This window comes from Canis aureus, chromosome 36, assembly GCF_053574225.1.
Source record: "Canis aureus isolate CA01 chromosome 36, VMU_Caureus_v.1.0, whole genome shotgun sequence".
NCBI lineage: Eukaryota > Metazoa > Chordata > Mammalia > Carnivora > Canidae > Canis > Canis aureus.
The window spans coordinates 20,416,883-20,444,227 of record NC_135646.1 but is presented as its reverse complement, the minus strand read 5'-3'; the positions used below and the strand labels follow the sequence as shown (position 1 = coordinate 20,444,227).

Sequence of the window (27,345 nt, the reverse complement as noted above, 5' to 3'; positions counted from 1 at the left end):
CAACTGTTTATGCTATGAATAAGGTTTCTGATCAAAAAGGCTATTAGTGGTTAAGTTTCTAGGGAGTCAAAAATTATATATGGATTTTTGACTCTACAGGGGGTTGGTGCTCGTCAGCCCGGTGTTGTCCACGGGTCAACTGTACTCAAATACTTGTACTTTTAATATTTGTACTCATATACTGTACTTTCTTATGATTTCTTCAACGTATGAATAAAAATCTGTAAAATAACAAACCACTCTCTTTCGTACATGTGATTGCTGAATGTCTGAGACATTGTTGAACATTAACTTTAAAAATAGAAAGCTGTAAAAACTGCTGAGATGATAAAGTGTCTTCATCCCTGCCCTTTCCCACCACCAAACGCCCTTCACAATTCCTTAAGTGTCACGTCAACGCTATTAACATGCTATTTGGAGATCACTGTAACTCAGACTTTCAATTCTACAGCAAAGAGGTGAAGGTCATGACAAATTTTTGCTGAAAGATAATTTTTTAAAAAGCTAGAAGAGTCCATGTCATTTTATTCCTATGGTCTATTCTAGCTTGATGAATTTCCAGTGAAAAGTTACTGCTCTGGTTTTTTTTTTTTTTTTTCTGGCTCAGAAAATGCAGGTTTTAATATAAGGTTGGTGGGCAATGAACTGAGTTCATTATTACTATTACTATGACCCAGAACTCTTTTAAATGTTTGGGAGATCATCTTTACGCTGGTACTAAAGAGGACATCTGCCAACATCTATTATTCACGCTTGACACTAAAGTGAACCGTTTCTTTTGAAGGATATGTGGTGTCTGGCTCAAAATCAATCGCAAGAAAAACCCAACTGAGCATAGAAAGAGCTCTCTGCAATATCCTCTCTGTTCGCTCACATCACAGATGGTGACCGGGGCTTAGGCACTAAAGCTGCGCATCACTCAGGGAGGAGGTTCCAGGGGATGCTCTCCGGCAGAGGATGAGATCCTCACAGGCGCAGCTGGGATGAACCCGGAGACCAGAGCCCAGCGCCCATCACTTCGCACCCACACTTGGGGAACCAACCACTTCCCAACCAAGCCTTCGCGGGGAGGAGCCCGGCGAAGACCCAGGCCTGCGATCCCCAGCCCCCGGCTCCGATGTCCGCGCGTGACCTCCGGGCACCGGGAGGAGCTCCGGGCGGGGAGGCTCCCCTGCTTTCCGGGGAAGTTGGCAAGGGCAAGTTGGAGTCACGCGCGGGAAGGTTACTCACGGGAATGGCCCGACGTCCTCCGTCCTCCGTCCTCCGCCCGCGCTCCCTCAGGGAATAGGGTCTAAAGCGGCGGCAGCCCGAGAGCTGCAGCCGAAGCGGCCGCCGCTGCCACAACCGCCCGGGCGTGGCAGGGACCGAGGGCGACTTCACAGCATCATCACTCGGCGACTCTGCTTTGGCAGCGGGGCCGGCTCCTCCGCAGCCCCACACCTCGGAGGAGAGCGGAGGAGACCCGCTCTCCCGGCAGCCTCCGCGGCGTCGGCGCACTACCTGCCGGGAAGTGTGGTCTTCCCGAGCGCCCGCCCCCTCCGCCTCCGGAGGCGCCGCGCGCCTGTCCCGCCCCCTCAGCGACGAGGCCCCGCCCCCGAGGCCGCCGGGCCCCGCGGCGGGAGGCGGGGCCGCGACCCTGGGGCGAGTCCAGTCCGGGCGGGCTGCCCGCGGCGGGGGCAGAGCTCCAGGCCCGCAGCCCGAGGCCGGGTCGCGCTGCCTTGCTGCGCCCCGCGGCCCGCGCGCTCGCAGGGCCCCCTCGGTGGGCCGGGCTCCCGGGGCCGTGGGGCCCCGCTCCGTTGGGCTCCTGAGGAGAGTCGCCGGTCGTGGTCGCCGCCAGGGTAAAGAGGGGAGGCCGGGCGGAGGGGGGGTGGCGTCGGGCCGGGTCGGGAGCCTGAGGGAGCGCGGCTCGGTCCGCGCGCACCTCGCGAAGCCCGAGGCTGGAACTTGCCGCCCCGCCTCGAACCCACGCCCTGGCCGCGGGCGGGCGGGCGGGGCGGCGTCTGGAGTCCGGCTGGCGGGGCGAGCGGCCCCTGAGCCCCGGGCCGTCGGGCGGCGGCGGCGGCGGCACCTGCGCTCGCGGTGGGCGGCGCTTGCCAGGTGCGCGGGGCGCCCGCGGCCCCGGTGCCGCCCCCCCTCCCCGCCCCCTCGCCGCCCCCTCCTCACCCCGCACCTCGGGCCGCACGCTCGAGCCTGGCGGAGCCTCCCGGCGGGAGACACCCTGTGGCCGCGGCTCTGTGCCGCCTCCTGCGAGTTCGCCTTCGCGATCCCCCCTCGAAGCAGGACGAGGAAGGAGCCTCTTCACAAAATTAAATGCTCAAGCTTCATTTTGTTCCCGGTATTTAAAGTGAGCGTCGTGTTTTTCCCCTCGTGGCTTTGTGGTGCCAAACACCCTTTTCCTGAAAACTTGGTCAGGATTTTGTGACCCGGCGGCTGCCGAGCGCAGGTCCGGGTGGCGCACAGTAGGCGCTCAGGAAAGATTTTGTTTTGAAAGCATGAGTCATGTTGCTAAGTTTGGGGAATCTTATAGCGAGTTGTGCGTCGCTGCAATTTTTGAGATTTTATGGGTTCTCAAGGTCCCTTTGAAAATTACAGTAATTTTAAGGCTTAGCAGAGATCGGGGTTGTTGTTGTTTTTGCGTTTCCTATAACAATAGCCCCTGCTGGATGCCTAAATTAACTCAAAACCCGAGTTCTGTAAATAAATGCGCCCTGTGATTTTCACAGAAATTGTTAACCTTTGATATTAAAGTCTTTGGATGAACTATTCTATAATGGAGCAAATTTAAATTATTTATAAAGCTTTATACCCTAATTAGCTTGTTAGATACAAATGCAAAGGACCACACTGACGTAATATATTTAGAAATACAGGCCTCAAGTATGATTTCTTTAAAAAGGATTTATATTCACATGTAGTGAAAGAGCGTGCAGGAGAAAATCTACTCGCCCCCCCCCCCCCCGCCCCCAAACTGTACCCTTTACCAGGTGCAGCTGCTGCCTTGACCTCAAAATGTCTGGTAAAATGATCTCTTAAGCATCTGGCATATCTAAAGCAGAAATCTGTGGGATTAAACCACCTCAGTGGAACTACTCCTTTGTACTCACAATTCATAAAATCGTGTCAGTTTCTTCGGAGTATTTCTGAAATAATAGATAATGTAACAGAATTAAAGTTTTTTTGTTCTTGTTTAAGAACTTACTGATACGAAGTGGAAGAAGCAAGAAACAAAATCCTGTTAACCAGAAAATCGAATTAATCACGACATCCCTAATCTTCCTGTGAGAATGTGAACTGCAAGTGGTCAGGGCCTTGTCTGCCCTGATCACCAGTGAGTGTCCCCAGTGCCTGACCATGGTCACCATTCATTAAGCACTTAGAGAATGAATACTTGGCTGTTTCGGATTAATGGTATCATGACTTTCTACCTGTGTATGGTTTCTTCATTTATTTGGATATTTCCTTAGAGTTGATTGCTAGAAGTGAGAATTTTACTGGGTCAAAAGGTATGAGTATTTTCATGGTTATTGAAACATTGCCAACTTGCTTTCCAAGTGAGCCTTACATTTTTCGGCTGCCACCAGTAATATGTGAGTGTACCTCTCAGAGTATCCTCTCGAGCTCTTATATTGATTGGTGCAGTATTTGGTAGTTATGAGCCCTTTCAGATGAAGTATCTCTGATTCAATCACCCCAGAAGGTGGGCAGGGCAGGTATTGCTTTCCCCCTTTTGTATTACAGCAAATACCACTGCCTTAAGTTGATGATAATGAATAGCAAGTGACTAAATAATCATACCCTTTGAGGTTTTTCCTCCCCCTCTTCTCTACTTTTGGTTTGTAGTGAATATTCTGAATAAATTCATATCTTTCCTTAACAGTAAAATTGGATACTGCTGTATAATATGTATTGTTTACAAAATCTTCCTTTTCTTTTCGCTTAGTTAGATATTTGCAGGGACCTTGATTAAACTTGGGGATTTCATTAAAATGAAATAAGAAACCACAATTAACAAGAAAGAGATATTCCTTAGTTATAAGGAAACACCCAGCACTAGGAAGTTCAGAACATTGCCACCCTTTCTGTTAGGAAAAATCTGGAAAGTTTTGGTGGTGCCCTTGTAGTTCTTTAAAGAAGTTGCTATTTTAAACTTCTGAATCTGTTGCAGTCTTCATAAACTATTGAGGTTAATACTCTACTAGTGATAGTGGACAGGAATTACTTGTATAATTTCATATCTTTCATATATGTCAAATTCTAGGAAGAACAGAGAACTAAGAATTGTGTTAAAAATATTCAGTCTTCAGAAATATTATTTTATGTTAAGACTGAAATTTCTCTTTTAAAAACATGTGACAACGAGTAAATGTTATTAATTCCTAGTGTGTTGCTAATGCAGATTGTTTCCCAAATTTGCTAATCATGGACCCCAAATGACTTAATTGGCAATTAATCCAATCAGGAAGCTTTGGAACCTTCAACGTTTACTTATAACTAGAATCATTGGAAATTCTAATGGGTCCAACATTGATTTTCTATATTGCTTTCACATTTGCTTAAGTTTCTTTTTTTTTTTTTTTAAGATTTATTTATTTATTCATTCAGAGAGAGCGAAGAGAGAGGCAGAGACACAGGCAGAGGGAGAAGCAGGCTCCATGCAGGAAGCCCGATGTGGGACTCGATCCTGGGTCTCCAGGATCACACCCCGGGCTGCAGGCAGCACTAAACTGCTGCACCACTGGGGCTGCCCTTAAGTTTCTTTAAAAAAAGTAGTACAGAAAAAATAGGGAAGGAGAGATGCAGGTATATTGGTCTTTGGAAATACTCAGAATCTCCCTTCAACTTCACTCTGCCTTTCTGTTGTGATGGCAGATCAAATAGTGTTACATAAAAAGAAACACTCTTTAAAGACACTTTTCAGAAATGTCTCCAGTTGTTGTATCAAAGAATAGCTGCCTAAATATCATATGGGTTTATAGCAACTAGTTCTTCCAGGAGCTTTTATGTAAATCTAAATTTTGCTTTTGTTTTTTATAACAGAATATTTCTTCATCTTGAAGATAAAGCAAAAATCTTTTGGAGTAGATGGGTTTTTGACATCTTCTGTGAACTAAAAAGATTCAATGTCTCTCTTGGTAAGTTTGTGTTAACACAGATTTAATTTCAGGACATGTGGGTCCCGCAGTCCCTTATGCCTCTGACTCTTGGTTTCTGCTCTGGTCATGATCTCAGGGTTGTGAGATCCTTAGGTCAGGCTCCCTGCTCTGTAAGACATAGGCTTGGGATTCTCTCTCCCTGCAAGCTCCACCCCCACACCCAGGCCAAGACAATAAATAAGAGATGCTTGGATGGCTCAGTTAAGTGTTTGCCATTAGGTCTTGCTTTCAGGGTCTTGGAATTGAGCCCCAAGTAGGGCTTCCTGCTCAGCAGGGAGTCTACTTCTTCTCCCTTTGCTCTTCAGCACTGCTCATACATTCTTTCTCCTCTCCCTCTCTTTCAAATAAATAAATCTTTAAAAAATAAGATGAAATAACATAAATCTCTTTTTTTAAAGATTCTATTTATTTATTCATAAGAGACATAGGCAGAGAGTGAAGGAGACTCCATGCGGGGAGCCCAGTGTGGGACTGGATCCTGGGATTCCAGGATCACTCCCTTGGCCGAAGGCAGGTGCTCAGCCACTGAGCCATCCAGGCATCCCATAAAGAAATCTTAAAAAAAAAAAAAAAAAAAAAGCATAGATCTAATTTGGTACTATCAGAGTAGTTAGATGTTAGTGCAGAGCAATAATTGAAGGCAAATTCTGATGAGATACTGTTATGCTGAGATGTTATTTTGACCTGAATGGCTTTTGGTCTTAAGAAATGAGTTAAATTCTCATTGAGTTTTTGTTGCTTTAAAAAAGAGCTTCTCCTATACTTTTCTGATATATTCATCGTTCATTTCCTTTGTCCCATCCCACTTTTTTCCATACCTTTACTGTACTTAGATATGCCTCTCCCATCTAGTTAGCTATCTTATCCTTAAATCTTTCAAAAATCCCTTTTACAAATTTCCACTAGACCAAAGGCAAACAGAATAATACTAAAAATCAGCCTCTTAACAACAAGATAGAAAACAGTTGGATCAATGTATAGTATGATATATAGATTACAACTTGTTTTTTGTTTATACTAGATCCATGGCATCTAGATTGAGAACCAAGAATCATATGGTAAAAAATATTCAACCTACCGAAAATATTACTTAAATTAAGTAGTTTCAGGTCTTTCATCATATCTTCTTCTATAGAACATAATACAATATCTGACTTGATTAAAGTAGTGATCTTTTAAAAAGTGATGGGTACATTTGTATGATGATTTGCAGTTTATAAATACTTTTATATATCTCTTTCAGTCTTCAAAATTATGAGTGATTGGTAGGGCAGGTGGTTTAATCTTGTTTTGAGTTTGGCCCAAGATTGCCAGGGCTCAAATTCATATCTGCCAATCCACTCCATCATTTACCAAGTCTGAGAGAACTATGAAGTGAGGAAATACAGAATGGATTTGTTGGATTTATTGTATAATTTGTTATATGAAATATACAGAATGCACTTACTTTATTTTTAAAGTAAAGATTCTCTACTTAAAAGGGGAGCTTTAGGAGCTCCTGGCTGGCTCAGTCAGTAGAGCATATGACTCTCGATGTTGGGGTGTAAGTTCAAGCCCTGTGTTGGGGGTAGACATTACATAAAAATAAAATCTTAAAAAAAAAAAAAAGGACAGCTTTATCTATCAATAAAGCACATTGATGTGAAATACCTACCTGATTTTCTGGTGCTGGGGTAAACCAATATTTTCTGTAAAGGACCAGATAGTATTTGTGTGGTATATGGTCTTTGTAACAAATTACTCTTCTGTTCTTGTGCTGTGAAAACAGTCATAGACAATATTTAAATGAAAAAAATGAATGTGTTCAAGTAAAACCTTCTTTACTGAAACAGGTGGTGGGTCAGACTGGTTTGTGGACCCCTGCTCTAAAGGATTACTTAAGATTCACCATTTTATATCAGTTTATAAATTGCGTGAGTTGTAAAAGGGCATTTGATAGAAGAAGATCCAGAGATTTAGAGGACTGTGTGGATTCTCAGGGCTTCTAAATTTTGGAAAAAGAGTATCTTATTTATTCAATTATTCTATAATTATGGGTTTTGTGAAAAATAATAGAAATTAATGTATGATTTAAATTTGTTCAGTTAATAATTTTACATTTAATACTTCCTGTAATGATGAAATATTTAGAATTCTTTGAATATTTTCCTACATGAGATTTTTGTACAACTGAGATAAAATTGATGTTTATACTTATGAAGGATTCTTCCTCATTCAAGTTTTTTCCTCTGTTGGAGAGCTAAGAAATAGTGTTTTCAAAGGAGCAACATCAGTCAAATATTTTCCTTTAGATGCCCTAGTAGATATAACTGCTTTACATTTGGCTATTATGGTAGTAGATTTAAAAATTACATTAAAAATATTTTAAGGCAGCTTCTGGATGGTTTTAATACTATGTGTGCTGTCTAAAAGACCTTAATGTATATATATTTCATGGGCTATTATATTCATCAGCATCTCATTGATTCATTGTGGATATAAAAAATGTTTGGAAGAATAAGCTATGAGTGTTTTATGACTTTTATAACTTGAACAGCTAATGAACATGCTAACATTTTTTAGAAGTCAGCAAAAACATTTTGCCTTATAGTATTGGTTGGTTTTAGCTGTCTTCACATTAGTGATCACTTTCTTGCACTGTGAAAATTCTATATAAAGGTAATGCAATATGAAGGTCCACCATATTATTTTATAAAATGTTTTCCTATTTCTATAAACCAAAAACATGGATCACTACTCTTGAGAATGAATTAGGGTCAATCTAAGTTTTTTAAAGTGTGCCCAATGTGTCTTTTAATTTTAAAGATTTATTGATTTATTTTATTTATTTATTTTTTAAAGATTTATTGATTTATTTATTCATGATAGACATAGAGGGAGAGAGAGGCAGAGACACAGGCAGAGGGAGAAGCAGGCTCCATGCCGGGAGCCCGATGCAGGACTCAATCCCGGGACTCCAGGATTGCGTCCTGGGCCAGAGGTTTAGTGGTTTTAGGCACTAAACCACTGAGCCACCCAGGGACCCCCTATTGATTTATTTTAGAGAGAGAGATTGAGTGCACAGGGGGTAGGGGCAGAGGCAGAGGCAGACGGAAAGGGAGAGAGTCCTAAGCAGATTCCTCACTGAGCATGGAACCTGTCGCAGGGCTCAGTCCCACAATGCTGAGACCATAACCTGAGCCAAAACCTGAGTCCAACACTCAATGACTGCACCACCCTGGTGCCTCTAACAATATGCCTAATATGTCTCAAATTAATTTTTTAATTTAAGTGATGGACATTTTTTAGAAAAATTTTTATAGGCTTGAATATATTTTGGTAACTATATTAGAGGTCTGCCTAAGACCACCTCCACGTTTGGTGATTTGCTAGGAGGACTTGTAAAACTTAGTCTTATAGTCATAATTAAGTTTTGTCACAGACAAAGAACACAAAGCAAAATCAGTGGAGGAAGGAGGTACATGGAGTAAAGTTCAAGGAAACCAGGCTCAAACTTTTCAAGAGTCCTTCTCCCGTGGAGTCACATAGAATGTACTTAATTCTCGCAGAATAGTGACAACATGTGTAAAATGTTAGCTACCAAGGAAACTCATTAGAGACTCATTTCTCAGACTTTTTGGCAGGGGACTGATCATGTAGGTACCTTCTGCTAGCAGGTAACAAAATTTCAGACTTCCAGAAAAAAAGCAAGTAAAAAAAAAGCAAGTATTCAGCATAAGGTATATTGTTTATATGGTTTAAGCCCATGATCTGTTCTTATTAGTGAATGATGATTTCCCTTCCCAAAATCCAAGTTCCCAGATGCTAGCCAAGGGCCAACTTTTCAAGCAAGCCTTTTCTTTCTTTCTTTCTTTTTTTTTTTTTTTAATTTTATTTATTTATTCATGAAAGAGAGAGAGAGGCAGAGACACAGGCAGAGGGAGAAGCAGGCTCCCTGCAGGGAGCCTGACGTGGGACTGGATCCAGGGTCTCCAGGATCACGCCCTGGGCTGAAGGCAGGCACTAAACTGCTGAGCTACCCCGGCTGCCCTAAGCAAGCCTTTTCTAAGGATAGCAATTTTAGGCCTGATGTGTTAATTCTCTTCTGTACAGTGATATTAATGATTATTGTGAAAGATTCTGAGTAAATGTTACAAAATATATGTAAATACCAAATACAAGATGTAAGTGACTGGTGGTTGTTTTCAATATGAGGAAGAGTAATAAGTATCTTCAAAAACTTTAATTGCCCATTTTATTCACTCTAGACAAACCAGTAGAAACTTTGCAAAGGAAATTATTCTATAGCTATCCTGACATTGTCAGCTTCTGTTCTTCAGGGACAAGTTTTTCATAAGACAGTGGAGATTTAAATCAAAGTATTGTGGTAAGATCGATAAGGCATACAAACTACAGGAATTCATCTTAAAATAGTAATTTAGGCTGAAAAAATGACAAGTTAGTGAGAAATTCTGGCATTATTTTAAATGAAAGGAAGTGTGATTACTTTTAAGTGACTATAGAGTGTTAAGTAGACATGAATGAGCTTACCTTGAAGACTCATTTGATATTAATACTTTAAGTGTTCATGAGATGCTTCAAAATAATTTATTACAAAAGTCTCTTTTACACAATTTGTTTATGCTTTTGACATACCTTTTCTTCCTAAGTAGAATAAGGTCAGCTTTACCCCATGTGATAAGTCACAAGGAAGCGTGACATTTCTTGATTGACAATATGTGATAATAGGACCATAGGTTAAAATGCAGGAAAATGTGAATTGTGATAATGGAACTAAATCTATTTTTAATTTGCATTCAGTTGAAGTAAGATGTTTACCACCTTAAGAAACAAAATTGGTTCCATATATACTCATTGTGTAGTTTAATGTGGATAAACACAGTTCCTACATTTAAGAAACAAAGGATTTGAGGACTAAAATTAAATTGATTACAATGAGTACAGCAGAATAATCTTTAGCTAAATATTCAAAACAAAACTGAAAGATGATGAAAGGATTAAAATTTAATACCAGCAGTGAAAATGAATTGGTATTATGATTTCCAGTCTTATTTTTCACTTATTTCATGCGTTTCTGAATTTCCAGGATTGTTTCTGCACTTCACGAACACAAGTTGAATCACTCAGACCTGAAAAACAGTCTGAAACCAATATCCATCAATACTTGGTAAGACAGTGGTTAAGTACAATTAATATTCTTCCTTTGCTTTCTGTAGTATCATAGTACAGAATGTAATTCCTAGTTCTTCCCTGTATCATAGTACAGAATGTAATTCCTAGTTCTTCATATCTCTCTTTCTTTTTTTTACAGTATCTTTTACTGTTTCTTCTTCCTCTAGTTCTATTACTCTTCAGAAGTTTACGGTTGACCTCTTCTGCCTAAACAGGCTCCCCCTCAGCAGCACCTATTCCTAGGCTCCAGTTGGTCAGATTTCAGACTGTCCTGTAGCTTCAGGTCATGAGAGGACTCTGGCATCAAGCAGGACTGTTGATTCTCAAATTTTTACCTATAGTCCCACACTCCTTCCTGGGCACTAGATGTATCTATAAAATGCCTGCAATTAAACTTTTCAAAGGCATCTCTATGCAGTTTGAGTAAATCCTTAATCCATCAAACTTCTCTGATCATTGTATTTCTTTCTTTGGCTAATGAAAACCCATCTACTAAGTCACCCTAACTAGAAACTTAGAAGTTATCCTGTTACTTGTCTCTACCCCCCACCCCAACATCTAGTTATACACCAAGTGTTTTGTGTCTGTCTCTGAAATGCCCTTGAGTCCCTAACCTGCTTCACCTTATCACTACTACTTCCCAAATCTCATCATCTCTTACCTGGATAATTACAAGTAGACACATTACCTCTACTTTCCTAGATAAACCTCCTCTCACACTCAGATCAGTATTCAAGACTATTACCAGTATGGGCCTGTTTGTGTCACTTTCCTGCTTTAAAACGTTCATTGGTTTCCTGCAGCCTATGGGATAAAGCCTAAACGTCTTAGTATAAGGACTCTTAATGGTTTGGAATATGTCTAATTTTTTAGTTTCATTTCTTGCTACTAAGCCTTAGCACATACTCTTTTTTTTTCTGATTAAAATACTCTTCTTGGACAGCCCCAGTGGCACAGCGGTTTAGCACCGCCTGCAGCCCGGGGTGTGATCTTGGGGACCCAGGATCAAATCCCACGTCGGGCTCCCTGCATGGAGCCTGCTTCTCCCTCTGCCTGTGTCTCTGCCTGCTTCTCTCTCTCTCTCTCTCTCTCTCTCTCTGTGTGTCTCTATGAATAAATTTTTTTAAAAATCTAAAAAAATAAAATAAAATGAAATACTCTTCTTTTTCTGTCTCCAGAATTCCTCCTCATTCATGAAGAGTTAGCTCAAATATCACATCTCTGAATTGTTTCCTCTTGTACATTTTATTCCATTATGCTCCTACAAATCTTAGACATTCCCAGAAAATGATATTTATTATATTGTCTCACAATAATTGATATACGTGTCTAACTAGAACATGATTCTCATAAAATAGGCATCCTGCTTTTTTCATCTGTATTTCCCCTGGGCGATGCCTGGTATATATTAAATAATAATTTTTTTTAAAGATTTTATTTATTTATTCATGATAGTCACAGAGAGAGAGAGAGAGAGAGAGAGGGGCAGCGACACAGGCAGAGGGAGAAGCAGGCTCCATGCAGGGAGCCCGACGTGGGATTCGATCCCAGATCTCCAGGATCGCGCCCTGGGCCAAAGGCAGGCGCCAAACCGCTGCGCCACCCAGGGCTCCCTAAATAATAATTTTAAAAACATGCTTGGGAATAAATATTTCTCTGGGGTCCTCCCTTTCTAAATTCTTACTTTATTCTGCAATTCTTAGTACAAAATGGAATCTGCCTTGCAAATGCCTTGTTTTCCTATAAAATAAAGTCATGCCAGTTATTCCTATTTGTAAGTTTATCTTGATCCTATTTTCAGTTGTCTTCATTTTTCTCATTTCACTTTTTACTCACTAATGTTCTTAAGTCTTTCAGTCTTCTGTCCTTTTGTGTAATAAAATATATTATCCAATCCAAGTTTTCATTCAAGAATTACTCTTCAGATTGAGGCAGTCTGCTATTGTCCCCTTACTGTTGCCAAGAGAGAGGTCTTTCTTAAACTTCAGGAAACTTCCATAGTTGCGGCTGCCTGTGTGTGTGTGTGTGTGTGTGTGTATGTGTGTTTCTGGGTCTTTGGGCGTGGGCTGCTATTAAAATACATTACAAAATTTACCATCTTAGCCATTTTTAAAGTGTACAATCAAATACATTCATAGTGTTGTGCAGCTGTCACCACCAACCTCTATAACTCTTTTCATCATGTAAAACTGAAACTGTGTATCCATTAAACAATAACTCCCCATTCTCTCTCTCCCTCCCAAGTCTCTGTCAACCACCATTCTACTTTCTGTGATTTTTTACCTGGTATTAGTGGAATCCTACTGCATTTGTCTTTTTGTGATTGAATTAAATTTCATTTAGTGTCCTCAGGGTTCATTTGTGTTTCCACATATTGCAGAATTTCCTTATTTTTTAAGGCTGAAAGCTTTCCATTATGTGTACATACCACATTTTGCTTATCCATTCATCTGTTGATGGACACTTGGATTGATTTAACTTTGTGGTTATTGTGAATAATTATGCTATCTATGAACATGGGTGTGCAAATATCTGATTTCAGTTCTTTGGGTTTACCCAGAAGCAGAATTACTGCATCATATGGTAATGCTATTTTAATTTGGGGGGAACTACCATACTGTTTTCTACATTTTGTATTCCTACCAACAGTGTACAAGAATTCCAGTTTCTCTACATCCTACCCAACACTTCTTTATTTTCAGTTTTTTGATAGTAGTCAACCTAACAGGTGCGAGGTGGTATCTCATTGTAGGTTTTTTGTTTTTGTTTTTTGGGTATTTTTTTCTCTTATTGTAGTTTTGCTTTACATTTCTCTAATAACTAGCGATGTTGAATATCTTGTCATGTGCTTATTGGCCACTTGTATGTCTTCTGTGTGTGGAGAAAGGTCGGTGCAAGTCCCTTGCCCTTTTTTCAATGGAGTTTTCTTATTTTGTTGTTGAGTTTTAGAAGTTCTATTTATATTCTGGATATTAACACCTTACCAGATATTTACAAATGTAAATATCTCACATTCTATGGGTTGCCTTTTAACTTTGTTGTTAGTATTTCTTTGATGCCCAAAATTTAAAAATTTACATGAAGTCATTTTGTCTATTTTTCTTTTGTTCATTATACTTTTGCTGTCATTTACAAGAAATCATCTCTAAATCTGATGTCATAAAGGGGCAGCCCCGGTGGCTCAGCGGCTTAGCGCCATCTTCAGCCCAGGGCGTGATCCCGGAGAGCCAGGATCGAGTCCCACATCAGGCTCCCTGCATGGAGCCTGCTTCTCCCTCTGCCTGTGTCTCTGCCTCTCTCTCTCTCTCTCTATGTGTGTCTCTCATGAATAAATAAATAAAATCTTTAAAAATAAATAAATCTGATGTCATAAAGCTTTTGCCCTATGTTTTCTTCTACGAATTTTATTGTTTAAGGTATTAAATTTTGGTCCTTGATCCATTTTGAGGTAATTTTTGTATATGGTGTTAGATAGGCATCCAACTTCATTCTTTTGTATGTGGATATACACTTTTCCTAGCACCATTTGCTGAATATACTGTTCTTGTTTTATTGAATGGTTTTGACACCCTTGTCAAATATCTTTTTTTCTTTGTTCATTTGTTTTCTTATATTTCACATATGAGTGAGATACTGTATTTGTCCTTCCCTGACTTATTTCACTTATATTCCCTCTAGATCCATCAGTGTTGCAAATAGCAAGATTACATTATTTCTTATAGCTGAATAATATTCTATTGTGTATATATACCACATATTCTTTATCCATTTATCTATCAATGGACACTTGGGTTGCTTCCATATTTTGACTATTGTAGAGGTGTGTATATCTTTTTAAATTAGTGTTTTCATATTCTTTGGGTAAATACCCAGGATGGAATTACTAGATCATATCGTAGTTCTTTGTTAACTTTTTGAGGAACCTCCATACTGTTCTCCACAGTGGCTATACCAGTTTGCATTCCTACCAAGAGTGCAAGAGGGTTCCTTTTTTTCCACAACCTTGCCAACACTTGTCATTTCTTGTGTTCTTGATTTTAGCTTTTTTGACAGATGATATTTCATTTTGGTTTTGATTTGCAGTTCCTGAGGATTAGTGATATTGAGCGTCTTTTCATGTCTCCGTTGGCTATCTTATGTTTCTTGGGAGAAATGTCTGTTCATGTCTTCTGCCCATTTTTTGATTGGATTATTTTTTGGGTGTTGAGTTGTATAAATTCTTTATATTTTTGGGTATTAGTAGATCTATCTTTTGCAAATATATTTTCCCATTCAGTAGGTTGCTTTTTTGTTTTATTATTACCTTTGCCGTGCAGAAGCTCTTTATTTTGATGTAGTCTCAATAGTTTATTTTTGCTTTTGTTTCCCTTGCCTGAGGAGATCTATCTAGAAAAATGATGCTATGGCTAATGTCAGAGAAATTACTACCTGTGCTCTCTTCTAGAATTTTTTTGGCTTCAAGTCTCACATTTAGGTCCTTACTCCATTTTGAGTTTGTTTTGTGTATGGTATAAGAAAGTGGTCCAGTTTCATTCTTTTGCATGTAACTGTCCAATTTCCCAACACTGTTGAAGAGATTTTTTCCCATTGCATATTCTTGCCTCCTTTCTCATAGATTAATTGACCACATAATCATGAGTTTATTTCTGGGCTCTCTTTTCTGTTCCATTGACATATATATCTATTTTTATACTAATACCGTCCTGTTTTGAATACAACAGCTTTGTGGTGTATCTTGATATCTGAGATTGTGATACTTCCAGTTTTGTTTTTCTTTTTCAAGATTGCTTTGACTATTTGAGGTCTTTTGTGTTTCCATACAGATTTTAGGATATTCATTCTAGTTCTATGAAAAATGCTGTTAGAAATTTGATAGGAATTACTTTAAATCTGTAGATTGCTTTTGGTAGTATGAACATTTTAACAATATTGATTATTCCAGTGCATGAGCATGGACTATGTTTCCACTCGTTTGTGTCATCTTCAGTTTTTCTTATCAGTGTCTTATAGTTTTCAGAATACAGGTCTTTTACCTCTTTAAGTTTATTACTAGGTATTTGTTCTTTTTGGTGAAATTGTAAATGGTGTTTTTTTAAATCTGTTTCTGCTATGTTATTATTAGTGTATGAAATGCAACAGATTTCTATATGTCGATTTTGTGAGTTTATTGAATTCCTTTATCAGTTCTAGTAGTTTTTGGTCAGTCTTTAGGATTTTCTGTATGTAGTATCATGTCATCTGCAAATAGTAAAAAATTTATCTTTTTTCTTACAAATTTGGATACCTTTTATTTCTTTTTGTCGTCTGATTGCTGTGGCTAGGACTTCTAGTACTGTGTTGAATAAAAATGGTGGAAGTGAACCTCCTTTTTCTTGCTCCTGATCTTATGGGGAAAGCTCCCAGTTTGTCACCAGTAAGTATGATGTTAGGTGTGGATTTTTAATATATGGCTTTTATTATGTGGAGGTATGTTTCTCTAAACTTCCTTTGTTAAGGGTTTTATCATGAATGGATGTTTTACTTGTCAAATGCTTTTCTGTATCTGTTAAAGTGATCATATAGTTTTTTTATCCTTGCTCTTATTGATGCAGTGTATCACATTAATTGATTTGTGAATATTGAACCACCTTGTATCCCAGGAATAAATTCCACTTGATCGTAGTGAATAATTTTTTTAAGTATTGTTGGATTCCACCTGCTGATTTTTTTTTTTTTTTTTTTTGCGCACTTAGGTTCATCAGAGGTCTTGGCCTATAGTTCTGTTACTTCTGTGGTGCCGTTAGCTGGTTTTGGTATCAGGGTAATTCTGGCCTCATATAATGAATTTGGAAGCTTTCCTTGCTCTTCTTTTTTTGAAATAGTTTGCGAGAATAAGTATTAACTCTTCTTTAAATATTTGGTAGAATTCACCTGTGAAGCCCTCTGGTCCTGGCTTTTTGTCGATTACTGATTCAGTTTGATTGGTGATTCAATATCATTGTTGGTAATTGGTTTGTTCAAATTTTCCATTTCTCCCTGATTCAGTTTTAGTAGTTTATTTGATTCTAGGAATTTATCCATTTCTTATAGGCTTTCAGTTTGTTGGCATATAATTTTTATAATATCCTCTTATAATTTGTGTTTCTGTGGTTTGGGTTGGTATTTCTCTTCTTTTTCTTTTGAGTCTGGCTAAAGGTTTATCAATTTTTTTTTTATCTTTTCAAAGAACCAGTTCCTGGTTTCATTGATCTGTTCTATTCTTTCTTTAGTTTCTACTTAATTTATTTCTCCTCTAATATTTATTATTTTCTTCCTTCTACTGACTTTGGGTTTTGTTTGTTCTTCTTTTTCTAGCACCTTTAGGAGTAAGGTTAGATTGTTTATTGGAGATTTTTCTTGCTGCTTGATGTGGACCTGTATTGCTATAGTCTTCCCTCTTAGAGTAGCTTTTGCTGTATCCCAAAGATTTTGGACTATTGTATTTTCATTTGTTTCCACATATATTTTCATTTCCTCTTTGATTTCTTTGTTGACTCATTCATTGCTTAGTAGCATGTTAATTAACTTCCATGTATTTGTTTTTTCCAGATTTTTACGTGTGGTTGAATTCTGGTTGCACAGCATTTTGGTCAGAAAGATACATGATATGATTTCAGTCTTTTTTAACTTGTTGAGGCATGTTTTATGGCCTAACATGTGATCTGTTCTGGAGAATGTACCATGTGCACTTGAAAAGAATGTGTATTCCGCTGTGTTAGGATGGAATGTTCTGAATATATCGGTTAGAAACATTTGGTCAATGTGTCATTCACAGTTACTCTTGAGGTACCTGGGTAGCTCAGTTAAGCATCTGACTCTTGATTTTGGCTCAGGTCATGATCTCAGAGCCCAGAGATCAAGCCCCATGTCGGGCTCCATGCTGGATGCAGAGCCTGCTTAAAATTCTGTGTCTGCCTCTCCCCCATTCTTTCTCCTTCTCTTAAAAAAATAAGAAAATTAAAAAATAAAAAGAAGAGAAATAAAAACAAAGTCACTCTTTCCATGTTGATTTTCTGTTTGGATGATCTATGTATTGAACAAAGTGGGGTGTTAAAGATCTCTGCTATTATTGTATTACTATTGATTTTTCCTTTGTGTCTGTTAATAGTTGCCTTATGTATTTGGATGGTCCATTTTTGAGTACATAAACATTTACAATTGTATATCTTCACTTTGGATTGTTCCCTTTATTATTATGTAGTGTCCTTCTTTGTCTCTTGTTACACTTTTTGTTTTAAAGTCTATTTTGCTTAACATAAGTATGGCTATGCCAGGTTTCTTTTCACTTCTATTTGCATAATATTTTCCCATCCTTTCACTTTCAATATGCATGTGTCTCTAGTTCTAATACGAGTCTCTTGTAGGAAGCATAGATGAGTCGTTTTTTTATCCATTCAGTCATTCTGGTTTTTTTGTTTTGTTTTTAAGTTCAAGTTAGTTAATATACAGTGTAATATTAGTTTCAGGTGATGATATAGTGATTGGCAACTCCAAACATCACCCAGTGCTCATCACAACCAGTACACTCCTTAATCCTCATCACCTATTAAAGCCATCCTCCAATCCACCTCCCTTCTGGTAACCATCAGTTCTCTGTAGTTAAGAGTCTGTTTCTTGATTTGCCTCTCTTTCTCCTTTTTTTCCCCTTTGCTTGATTGTTTTGTTTCTTAAATTCCACACATGAATGAAATATATTTGTCTTTCTCTGACTTATTTCACTTAGCATAATGCTCTCTAGCTTCATCCATATCATTGCAAATGTCAAGATTTCATTCTTTTTTTATGGCTAACATTCCATTGTGTGTGTATATATGTATATATCGCATCTTCTTTATTCATCAGTCAATGGACACTTGGATTGTTTCCATAAGAAAACAAGCATGGCTATTAAAGGTAATGCTGCTATAAACATTAGGGTGCATGTATCCCTTTGAATTAGTATTTTTGTATCCTTTGGGTAAATACCTAGTACTACAATTGCTGGGTCATAGGGTAGTTCTGTTTTTAAGAGGAACCTCCATAATGTTTTCCAGAGAGGCTGCACCAGTTTGCATTCCCACCAGTGCAAGAGTGGTTTTTTTTTTTTTTTTTTTTTTTTTTTTTACTGCAGCACTTTATTTTCCTCACACAATGATGCATTGCTGGGACCTAATCTCACGTGACAGTAGAAAAACCAAAATTTGTTGTCATCTCTTAAAGAATTGAGTATTGTGTACAAAAACCTTACCTAAATTAAAAGGATGAATAAATTTACAGTTATAAATGCAAACCGTTTTCCAACTCAAGGCAATTAACCACCCATGGTGTTCTGGCAGGTGCATGTCTTCTTTAGAAAAATGTCTTTTTAAATTAGATTGTTTTTTGGTTGTTGGGTTGTGTAAGTTATTTTATATATTTTGGATACTAACCCTTTATCAGATATATGATTTGCAAATATCTTCTCCCATTCCTTTAGATTGCCTTTTAATTTTGTTTCCTTCACTGTACAGAACCTTTTTATTTTGATGTAGTCCCAATTATTTTTGCTTTTGTTTCCCTTGCTCAAAAGACATATCTAGAAAGAAGTTGCTACAGCCAATATTAAAAAAGTTACTTCTTCTTTTCTAGGCTTTTTATGGTTTCAGGCCTTTCATCCATTTTGAATTTATTTTTGTATATGGATAAGAAAGTCATCCTGTTTCATTCATTTGTATGTTGCTGTCTAGTTCTTCCAGCACCATTTGTTGAAGAGGTAGTATTTTTCTCATTGGATATTCTTTCCTATTTTGTCAAAAATTAATTGATATATATTTGTGGGTTCATTTCTGGGTTTTCTGTTCTATTGATCTATGTGCCTATTTGTTTGCCATTATTATACTGTCTTGGTTATTATAGCTTTGTAATACAGCTTGATGTCTGGAATTATGATGCCTCTTTTTTTTTTTTAATTATGATGCCTCTTTGCTTTTCTTTTTCAAGATTACTTTGGTTATTTGGGTTCTTTTATGGTTCCATACAAATTTGAGGATTGTTCTAGTTTTGTGAAAAATGCTGTTGATATTTTGATAGGGACTGCATTAAATGTATAGATTACTTTGTACAGTATGGACATTTTAAAAATATTTTTTCTTCCAATCCATGAACATGGAATGTCTTTCTATTTCTTTCTGTTATTTTCAGCTTCTTTCATTAATGTTTTATAGTTTTCAGAGTATAGGTCTTTCACTTCTTTTGTTAGCTATCTTAATATTTTTGGTGCAATTGTGAATGGGATTGACTCCTTGACTTCTCTTTCCACTGCTTCATTATTAGTATATAGAAATGGAACAGATTTCTGTTTGTTATTTTGTATCCTGCAATTTTAATGGTTTCATTTATCAGTTCTATCAGTTTTTTGGTGGAGCCTTTTGGGCTTCCTATATATAGTATCATGTTATCTGCAAATAGTGAAAGTTTTACTTTTTTCTTACCGATTTGGATGCCTTTTTTTTTTTTTTCCACTTGTCTGATTGTTGTGGCTAGGACTTTCAATACTGTGATGAATAAAAATGCTGAGAGTTGACATCTCTGTTTTGTTCCTGATCACAAAGGAAAATCTCTCAGTTTTTTCCCCATTGAGGATAATATATTAGCTATGGGCCTTTATTATAGCCTTTATTATGTTGAATTATATTTACTCAAAACCCATTTCTTGAGATTTTTTTTTTATCATGAATGGATGTTGTACTTTGTTAAATGATTTTCTGTATCTATTGAAATGATCATATGGTTCTTATCCTTTCTTTTTTTAATGGGCTGCATCACATTGATTTCTTTGTGAATATTGAACCACTCTTGCATCCCAGGAATAAATTCCACTTTGGTCGTGGTAAATGACTTTTTTAATGTATTGTTGGATTCTGTTGTTAATATTTGTTGAGGATTTTTACATCTATGTTCACTAGATATATTGGCCTGTAATTTTTTTGTGGTGTCTTTAGCTGGTTTTGATATCAGAATAATGCTGGCCTCAGAGAATAAACTTGGAAGCTTTCCTTGCTCTTTATTATTATTTTTTTTTGGCGGGGGGGGGAATAGTTTGAGAAGAATAGTTATTAACTCTTCTTTAAATGTTTAGTAAATTCGTCTGTGTGGGCACCTGGGTGGCTTCGTTAAGCATCTCCCTTTGGCTCAGGTCATATCCTGGGGTCCTGGGACCCAGGTCCTGGGGTCCCAATGTGGGACTCCCTGCTCAGTAAGGAGTCTGCTTCTCCCTCTTCCTCTCCCACTGCTAATGCACTCTCTCTCTCTCTCTTTCTCTCTTTCTCTCTCTCTCTCTCTCTCAAATAAATAAAATCTTTTCAGAAAATCATCTGTGAAGCCATCTGGCCCTAGACTTTTGTTTGTTGAGAGTTTTTTGATAACTGATTCAATTTCTTTGCTAGTAATTGGTTTGTTCAAATTTTCTATTTCTTCCTGGTTCTGTTTTGGTAGGTTATATGTTTCTAGAAATTTATCCATTTCTTATAAGTTGTTTAGTTTTTTGGCATGTAGTTTTCATATCTTCTTTTAATTGTATTCTGTGGTGTTGGTTGTCATTCTCCTGTCTCATTTGTGATTTTTTTGAGTTCTTTCTTGTTCTTATACATCTGGCTAGAGGTTTCAATTTTGTTGACTTTTAAAAGAATCACCTCCTGGTTTTGTTGATCTGATCTATTACTTTTTTAGTTTCTATATCATTATTTCTGCTCTAATCTTTATTTTTCCTTCTTCCTGTTGGATTGGGGTTTTGTTTGTTCTTCTTTTCCTTGCTCCTTTAAGTGTAAGGTTAGATTCTTTGAGACTTTTCTTGCTTCTTAAGGTAGGCCTGTATTGCTATAAACTTCCCTTAGACTGCTGTAGCTGCATCCACAAGATTTTGGACCTCTATGTTTTCATTTTTGTTAGTCTCCATGTATTTTTCTATTTCCTCTTTGATTTCTTTGTTTATCCAGTCATTATTTAGTAACATGTTAATTAATCTCCATGTATTTGTGTTCTTTCCAGATGCTTTTTTGCGTTTGACTTTTGGTTCACAGTGTTGTGATTCGAAAAGGTGCATGGTGTGACTTTGATCTTATATTTTAGAAGCCTATTTTGTGGCCTAATATATAATCTCTTTTGGAGAATGTTTCACGTGCACTTGAAAAGAATGCGTATTCTGCTATTTACGATAGAATGTTCTGAATATATCTGTTCAGTCCATCTGATCCAGTGTATCACTTAAAGCCACTGTTTCTTGTTACTTTTCTATCTAGATGATCTGTCCATTGATTTAAGTGGGATGTTAAAATTCTCTACTGTAATTGTATTATTGTCATTTTATGCATTATTAACTATTTTATGTATTTGGGTGCTCCCTTGTTTGCATAAATATTTATAATTGCTATATCTTCTCGTTGGGGTGTCCCCCTTTATTCTTATGTAGTGTTCTTCTTTATCTCTTCGTATAGTCTTTAATTTTAAAGTCTAGTGTGCCTAAGTATTGCTACTTGCAGGGGTTTTTTTTGACATTCATTTGTATGATTGTTTCTCCATCCCATCACTTTCATTCTGTAGGTGACTTTAGGTTTAAGATAAGTCTTTTGTAGGCAGCATAGAGATGGATCCTATATTTTTATTCATTCTGACACTCTGTGTTTTTTGATTGGAGTGTTTAGTCCATTTATATTCAAAATAATTATCGATAGATATTAATTTATTGGCATTTTATTACTTGTTTTCTGTATATTTCTGGAGCTTTTCTTTGACCCTTTCTTGTCTTCTCTTTTGTATTTGTTGAGTTTATGTATATTTGGATTTCTTTCTCTTTATGCTTTGCATACTTATTAGTAGTTTTGATTGATACATTATTATCATTAGGTTTATTTATAACCTCTTTGGCATATAGCAGTCTATATTAAGTTGATGGTCATTTAAGTTTGAATCCATTTTTGTCTCCTCCCCACATTTTTCATATGTTATTTTTTATCTTTTTTTGTGGGTTCCTTGACTGAATTTTTACAGAAATGTTCATTTTTACTGCTTTTATATTTCCTATCTTTATACTACCATTGTTGGTCTCCTCTTTCTCTCAGAGTCCCCTTTAATATTTCTTACAGGGCTGGTTTAATGATCTCAAACTCCTCTAGTTTTTGTCTGGGAAACTCTTTATCTTTCCTTCTATTCTGAATGATAGCCTTGTTGGATAGAATATCTTGGCTGCAAATTTTTCCCATTAAGCACTTTGACTGTATCCTGCCACTCCATTCTGGCTTGCAAAGTTTCTGTTGAAAAATCTCCTGTTAGCTTTATGGGTTTTCTTTTGTAACTTTTCTGGTCTTGTTGTTTTTAAGATTTTTTTCTTAATTATTGTATTTTGTTTCTGTTTTTTTAAAGATTTTATTTACTTATTCATGAGAGACACAGAGAGAGGCCGAGAGACAGGCAGAGAAAGGAGAAGCAGGCTCCATGCAAGGAGCCTGATGTGGGACTCGATCCCAGAACTCTGGGATCACACCCTGAGCCAAAGGCAGATGCTCAACTGCCGAGCCACCCAGGCGTCCAAATCACTACATTTTATAAATTTAATTACAGTATGTCTTGGTATAGCCCTTTTCTGTTGATTTTGATGGGAATTCTCTGTGCTTCCTGGATCTGGATGTCTATTTCTTTTCCCAGATTAGGGGCTTTTTCAACTTTTATTTCTTCAAATAAATTTTCTGCCCCCATTTCTCTCCCTTCTTCTGGGACTCTTATCAGATGAATGTTACTATGTTTGACAGAATCACTGAGTTCCCTGTCTGTTCTCTGTTACATCATTCTTTCTCTCTCTCTTGTCTACGTAATTGCTTTCCATTACTTTGTCTTTTATGTCATTAATTTGTTCCTCTGCTTCTTTCACCTGGTGTTCATTGCAGCAAGCATGTTTCTAATCTTGTCTATTACAGTCTTCATCTCTGATTGATTCTTTTATCTCAGTAGTAAGGGTCACACTCATGTCTTCCACTCTTTTCTCAAGCCTAGTGAGTATCCTTATGAATGAGCATTGCTTTAAATTCTTCATCAGGCATGTTACTTATATTACTTTTGTTTAGATCTCTGGCCATGGCCTTATGTTGTACTTTCATTTGGGATAAATTCCTCTGTCTTCTCATTTTGTCTAAGTCTGTGGCTGCTTATGTGTGTTAGAAAAGACAATTAATGTCTCCTGTTCCTAAAAGTAATGGCCATATGAAGGAGATCATGTAGTGTCCAGGGCTTGGTCCTTCTGGGAGTATCTCTGGTGTGTGTTGCCTGCACTCTGCTGTTGTGTTTTGGCTCCTTTGTCCTTTGGGCCAGTCATCTGCAGAGGCTCTTCTTGCCTGCTCTGGGCAATGTTTGGTCTTTGGCCTGGATGTGGTGAGTTCCAACTAAGTATGCCCTCATCTGCTTATGAAATAAGACCTGTCACCACCTCCCTGAGGCCTGGCAAAACTCTCTGGTCCACCTTGTGTTTTTTTTATTGCACCATTTAGTCCATTTACATTCAGAATAATTACTGAAAGGTATGCACTTACTGCCATTTTGTTATTTCACGGTTGATTCTGTAGTCCTCCATTCCTTTCTTCTCTTGCTCTCTTCTTTCATGGTTTAATGGCTCTTTTTATATGCTTGGATTCCTTTGCTTACTTTCTGCATGTTTATTACAGGTTTTTGAATTCTCATTACTGTTAGGTTTATATATAACATCTTAATGCATATAGCAGTCTATATTAAGTTGATGGTTGCTTAAGTTTGAACCCTTCTAAAAGCACTAAAGTTTTATTCCTCCCCACACCTTCTACGTATATGGTCTCATAATTTATGTATTTTATTTTGTGAATTCCTTGACTGATATTTATAGATGTACTTAATTTTACTGCTTTTGTGCTTCGTACTTTTTTTTACCCTAGTTTATGGCCTTTCCTTTCCAGAGAATCCCTTTTAACATTTCTAGTAAGACTGGTTTAGTGTTGATGAATTCCTTTAACTTTTGTTTGAGAAGCTTTTTGTTCTATTCTGAATGATAGTCTTGATGAAGAAAATATTCTTGGTTGCAGATTTTTTCCTTCAGCACTTAGAATATATCATGTCACTTTGTTCTGGCTTGCAAAGTTTCTGCTGAAAAATCAGTTGATGGTCTTATGGAATTTCTCTTGTATGTAACTGTTTTCTTGCGGCTTTTAAAATTCTCTTTTCTATCACTACCTTTTGCCATTTTAATTATTATATGTCTTTGATGTGGACCTCCTTGGGTTGCTTTCACTGGGGACTCTCTGTGCCTGCTGGATCTGGATTTCTATTTCCTTCCCCAGATTCAGGACATTTTCAATTATTATTTCTTCAAATAAGTTTTCTGTCCCCTTTTTCTTCTCCTTACAGGATCCCAATAATGCAATGTTATTGGGCTTGATGGTGTTGCTGAGTTCCTTTAATCTATTCTCATCTTTTTGCTGTTCAGCTTGATGGCTTTTTATTTCTCTTACAGGTCACTGATCCAGTCTTCTGCTTCCTGTAGTCTACTATTTATTCCCTCTAGTATATTTTTGAGCTATTGTGTTCTTCATCTCTGCTTAGTTCTTGTTTATATTTTTTGTCTCTTTGTTGAGGGTCTCACTGAGATACTCCATTCTTTTCTCAAGTCCAGTGAGTATCTTTATGACCATTACTTTATTTTTTTTTCCCATTTTTTATTTATTTATTTATTCATAGGGACACAGAGAGAGAGAGGCAGAGACACAGGCAGAGGGAGAAGCAGGCTCCATGCAGGGCCTGATGTGGGACTCGATCCAGGGTCTCCAGGATCACACCCTGGGCTGCAGGCGGCGCTAAACCGCTGCGCCACCGGGGTTGCCCTGACCATTACTTTAAATTCTCTATCAGGTATATTATATCTGTTTTGTTAGTTCTTTTGCTGTGATTTTGTCCTGCTCTTTCATCTGGGGCATATTCCTCTGTCTCTTCATTTTATCTTACTATCTGTTTCTATGTGTTAGAAAAGCCAGTTACTTCTCCTGCTCTTGCAAGTAATGACCTTCTAAAGAAGAGATTCTGTAGTACCCTCCAGTGCATTGGAACCAAGTGCTTCAAGGGCGTCTCCTGTGTGTGTTGTATGTGCCCTGTTGTTGCTGAGCAATATTTGCCCTCAGTTCAGTGATCTGCAAGTAGTTCTTTTTGCCAGTTGTTGGCAGGTTTTGGTCCCTGGCCAGTTTGCAGCTGCCTTGGGCTTAAGGTGGGTCAGGCTAGGTGTTTGCAAAAGCTACAGTCTCACCCAACTGTAGGGTGCTTGCTCTCCCTGTGTTGTCCCCTGAGAAGCTTTTGGTGGAGCAGCCTGTAGCCAGATCAGATGTTTACCCCCAGCACACTGCTGGAGTCAGAGTCAGACTGGTATGTATGGTTATCTTCCCCTCTCTCTATAGCAAGAGTCACTTTGGAGTGGTACTGGTTACGGTCTGGACTGCTTGCACAATGCTATGCTGTGACTCTGCTTTGGATGGACTACTGCTCAGGGCAGGTCTTCAGGAGAACATGAAGGCCAAGTATGCTGCTAGTGAGCTAGGTGGAGTGTTCCTGCAGGTGTCCATCTCTCTAGGTTGGGGGTTAGGGAGAGAAATAGCTTCCCTCCAGCTCTTTCGTCCTTGGAGAAGTCCCGTAAAGATTCCTGCCCCTCTAGCATGCGTTCTGAGATTAAAAAATAAGTCTCATTCGTGTATACCCCAGGTGTTTCATTCTGGTTTCTATTCTCAGTTCTACTACATCTGCAGACTTAATATCCTAGATATAATTGTGTTTGGCCTGTAACTTTGAACCCATTTAAAAACACTTTGATTGGACTTTAGCCACTTATCTACAACATATATGCGTCCTTTATTTTGTTTTTATTTTTAAAGATTTTATTTATTTGAGAGAATGCACACAAGCGGGGGAAGGGGCAAAGGGGAAGGGAGAGGAAGAGGGAAACAATCCCAAGCAGACTCTGTGCTGAGCACAGAACCCAACATGGGGCTTGATCCCATGACCCTAAGATCATGACCTGAGCCAAAAGCAAGAGTTTAGGTGCCCGGTGGACTGAGCCACCCAGGCCCCCTGCCCCTCCTATCTTAAAGAAAACTTTAGGGCAGCCCAGGTGGCTCAGCGGTTTAGCATCGCCTTCAGCCCAGGGCCTGATCCTCGAGACCCGGGATTGAGTCCCACGTCAGGCTCCCTGCGTGGAGCCTGCTTCTCTCTCTGCCTGTGTCTCTGCCTGTCTTTCTCTCTGTCTCTCTCATGAATATTTGACTCTTAATCTCAGGGTTGTGAATTTAAGCCCCACAGTGGGGCTATTTAAAATATATATATATATATATATATATATATTTCCTTAATGGAGTAAACAGAAGCAAAATAGAAGTTGATTAGCTTGCTTTCAGTCTGTCATCTGATAAGGTATTCCATTTTTCTCAAGCAGTAAACCGTAAGCCTCAGTTCCTTTGGTGCTCTAGCCTTCCTTACAGGCTTAAGGTTGCCACTTTAAAATTTTTTAAAAATTGTTTTATGTTCTTCTGTCTCTTATTTGTATTCTTTAAATCTGAATTTATTTGAAGATTATCTGTTCTGAAGAAATGAATTATTTAGATCTCTTTTCTTCATTGGGATTATTTCCAATTTAATAGTGGGATTTCATTTTACAATCTTTAATCCTTTTGAACAATAGTTACCTTTATTCATCTTTAACTGTGAGCTTATATTTTTCCTGTTCTTTTAAAAGTTTAGGGAACATACAGAATCAAGGATGTAAGAAGTGGCACAGCTCCTACTACACAGTAATGTAATTTCTAATCCCTTTCTTCCTTTTCTCTACCTTTGAAGTAGTAACAAGATTCTTGCCATCTGCTGGTGCCTGTAAAATGTCCTAAGTGTCTTTTGGAGTATGAGTGTCTTTTGGGAGGTTATCCTGGCTATCATATGACACTAGTGGTGGTGGCCTCTTCTTTCTTCTGTGTGCATGTTATTTCACTGATACTGG

At 38.1% G+C, this 27,345-nt stretch overlaps 2 protein-coding genes across 6 annotated transcripts in view; one reads left to right on the top strand and one right to left on the bottom strand.

The window, feature by feature from the left end:
* The window catches only part of TRAK2 (trafficking kinesin protein 2), a 64,990-nt gene extending 63,496 nt beyond the window's left edge, over positions 1 to 1,494 (bottom strand). For both annotated transcript variants that reach the window (XM_077885423.1, XM_077885422.1), the window contains exon 1: positions 1,231 to 1,494. The gene's annotated coding sequence lies outside the window, so the exon portion shown is untranslated. The remainder of the gene's footprint in view (positions 1 to 1,230) is intronic.
* A 204-nt stretch (positions 1,495 to 1,698) lies between these two features.
* The window catches only part of STRADB (STE20 related adaptor beta), a 35,980-nt gene continuing 10,333 nt past the window's right edge, over positions 1,699 to 27,345 (top strand). Inside the window, exons 1-3 of one of the 4 annotated variants that reach the window (XM_077885424.1) lie at positions 1,699 to 1,838; positions 5,038 to 5,132; positions 10,240 to 10,320. In XM_077885424.1, coding sequence (XP_077741550.1) covers positions 5,121 to 5,132; positions 10,240 to 10,320 — 93 coding nt within the window. In that variant the 5' untranslated portion in view covers positions 1,699 to 1,838; positions 5,038 to 5,120. Of the gene's footprint in view, positions 1,839 to 2,204; positions 2,345 to 5,037; positions 5,133 to 10,239; positions 10,321 to 27,345 lie in introns of those variants that run through there. The other 3 variants (XM_077885425.1, XM_077885426.1, XM_077885427.1) reach the window with 3 other exon arrangements.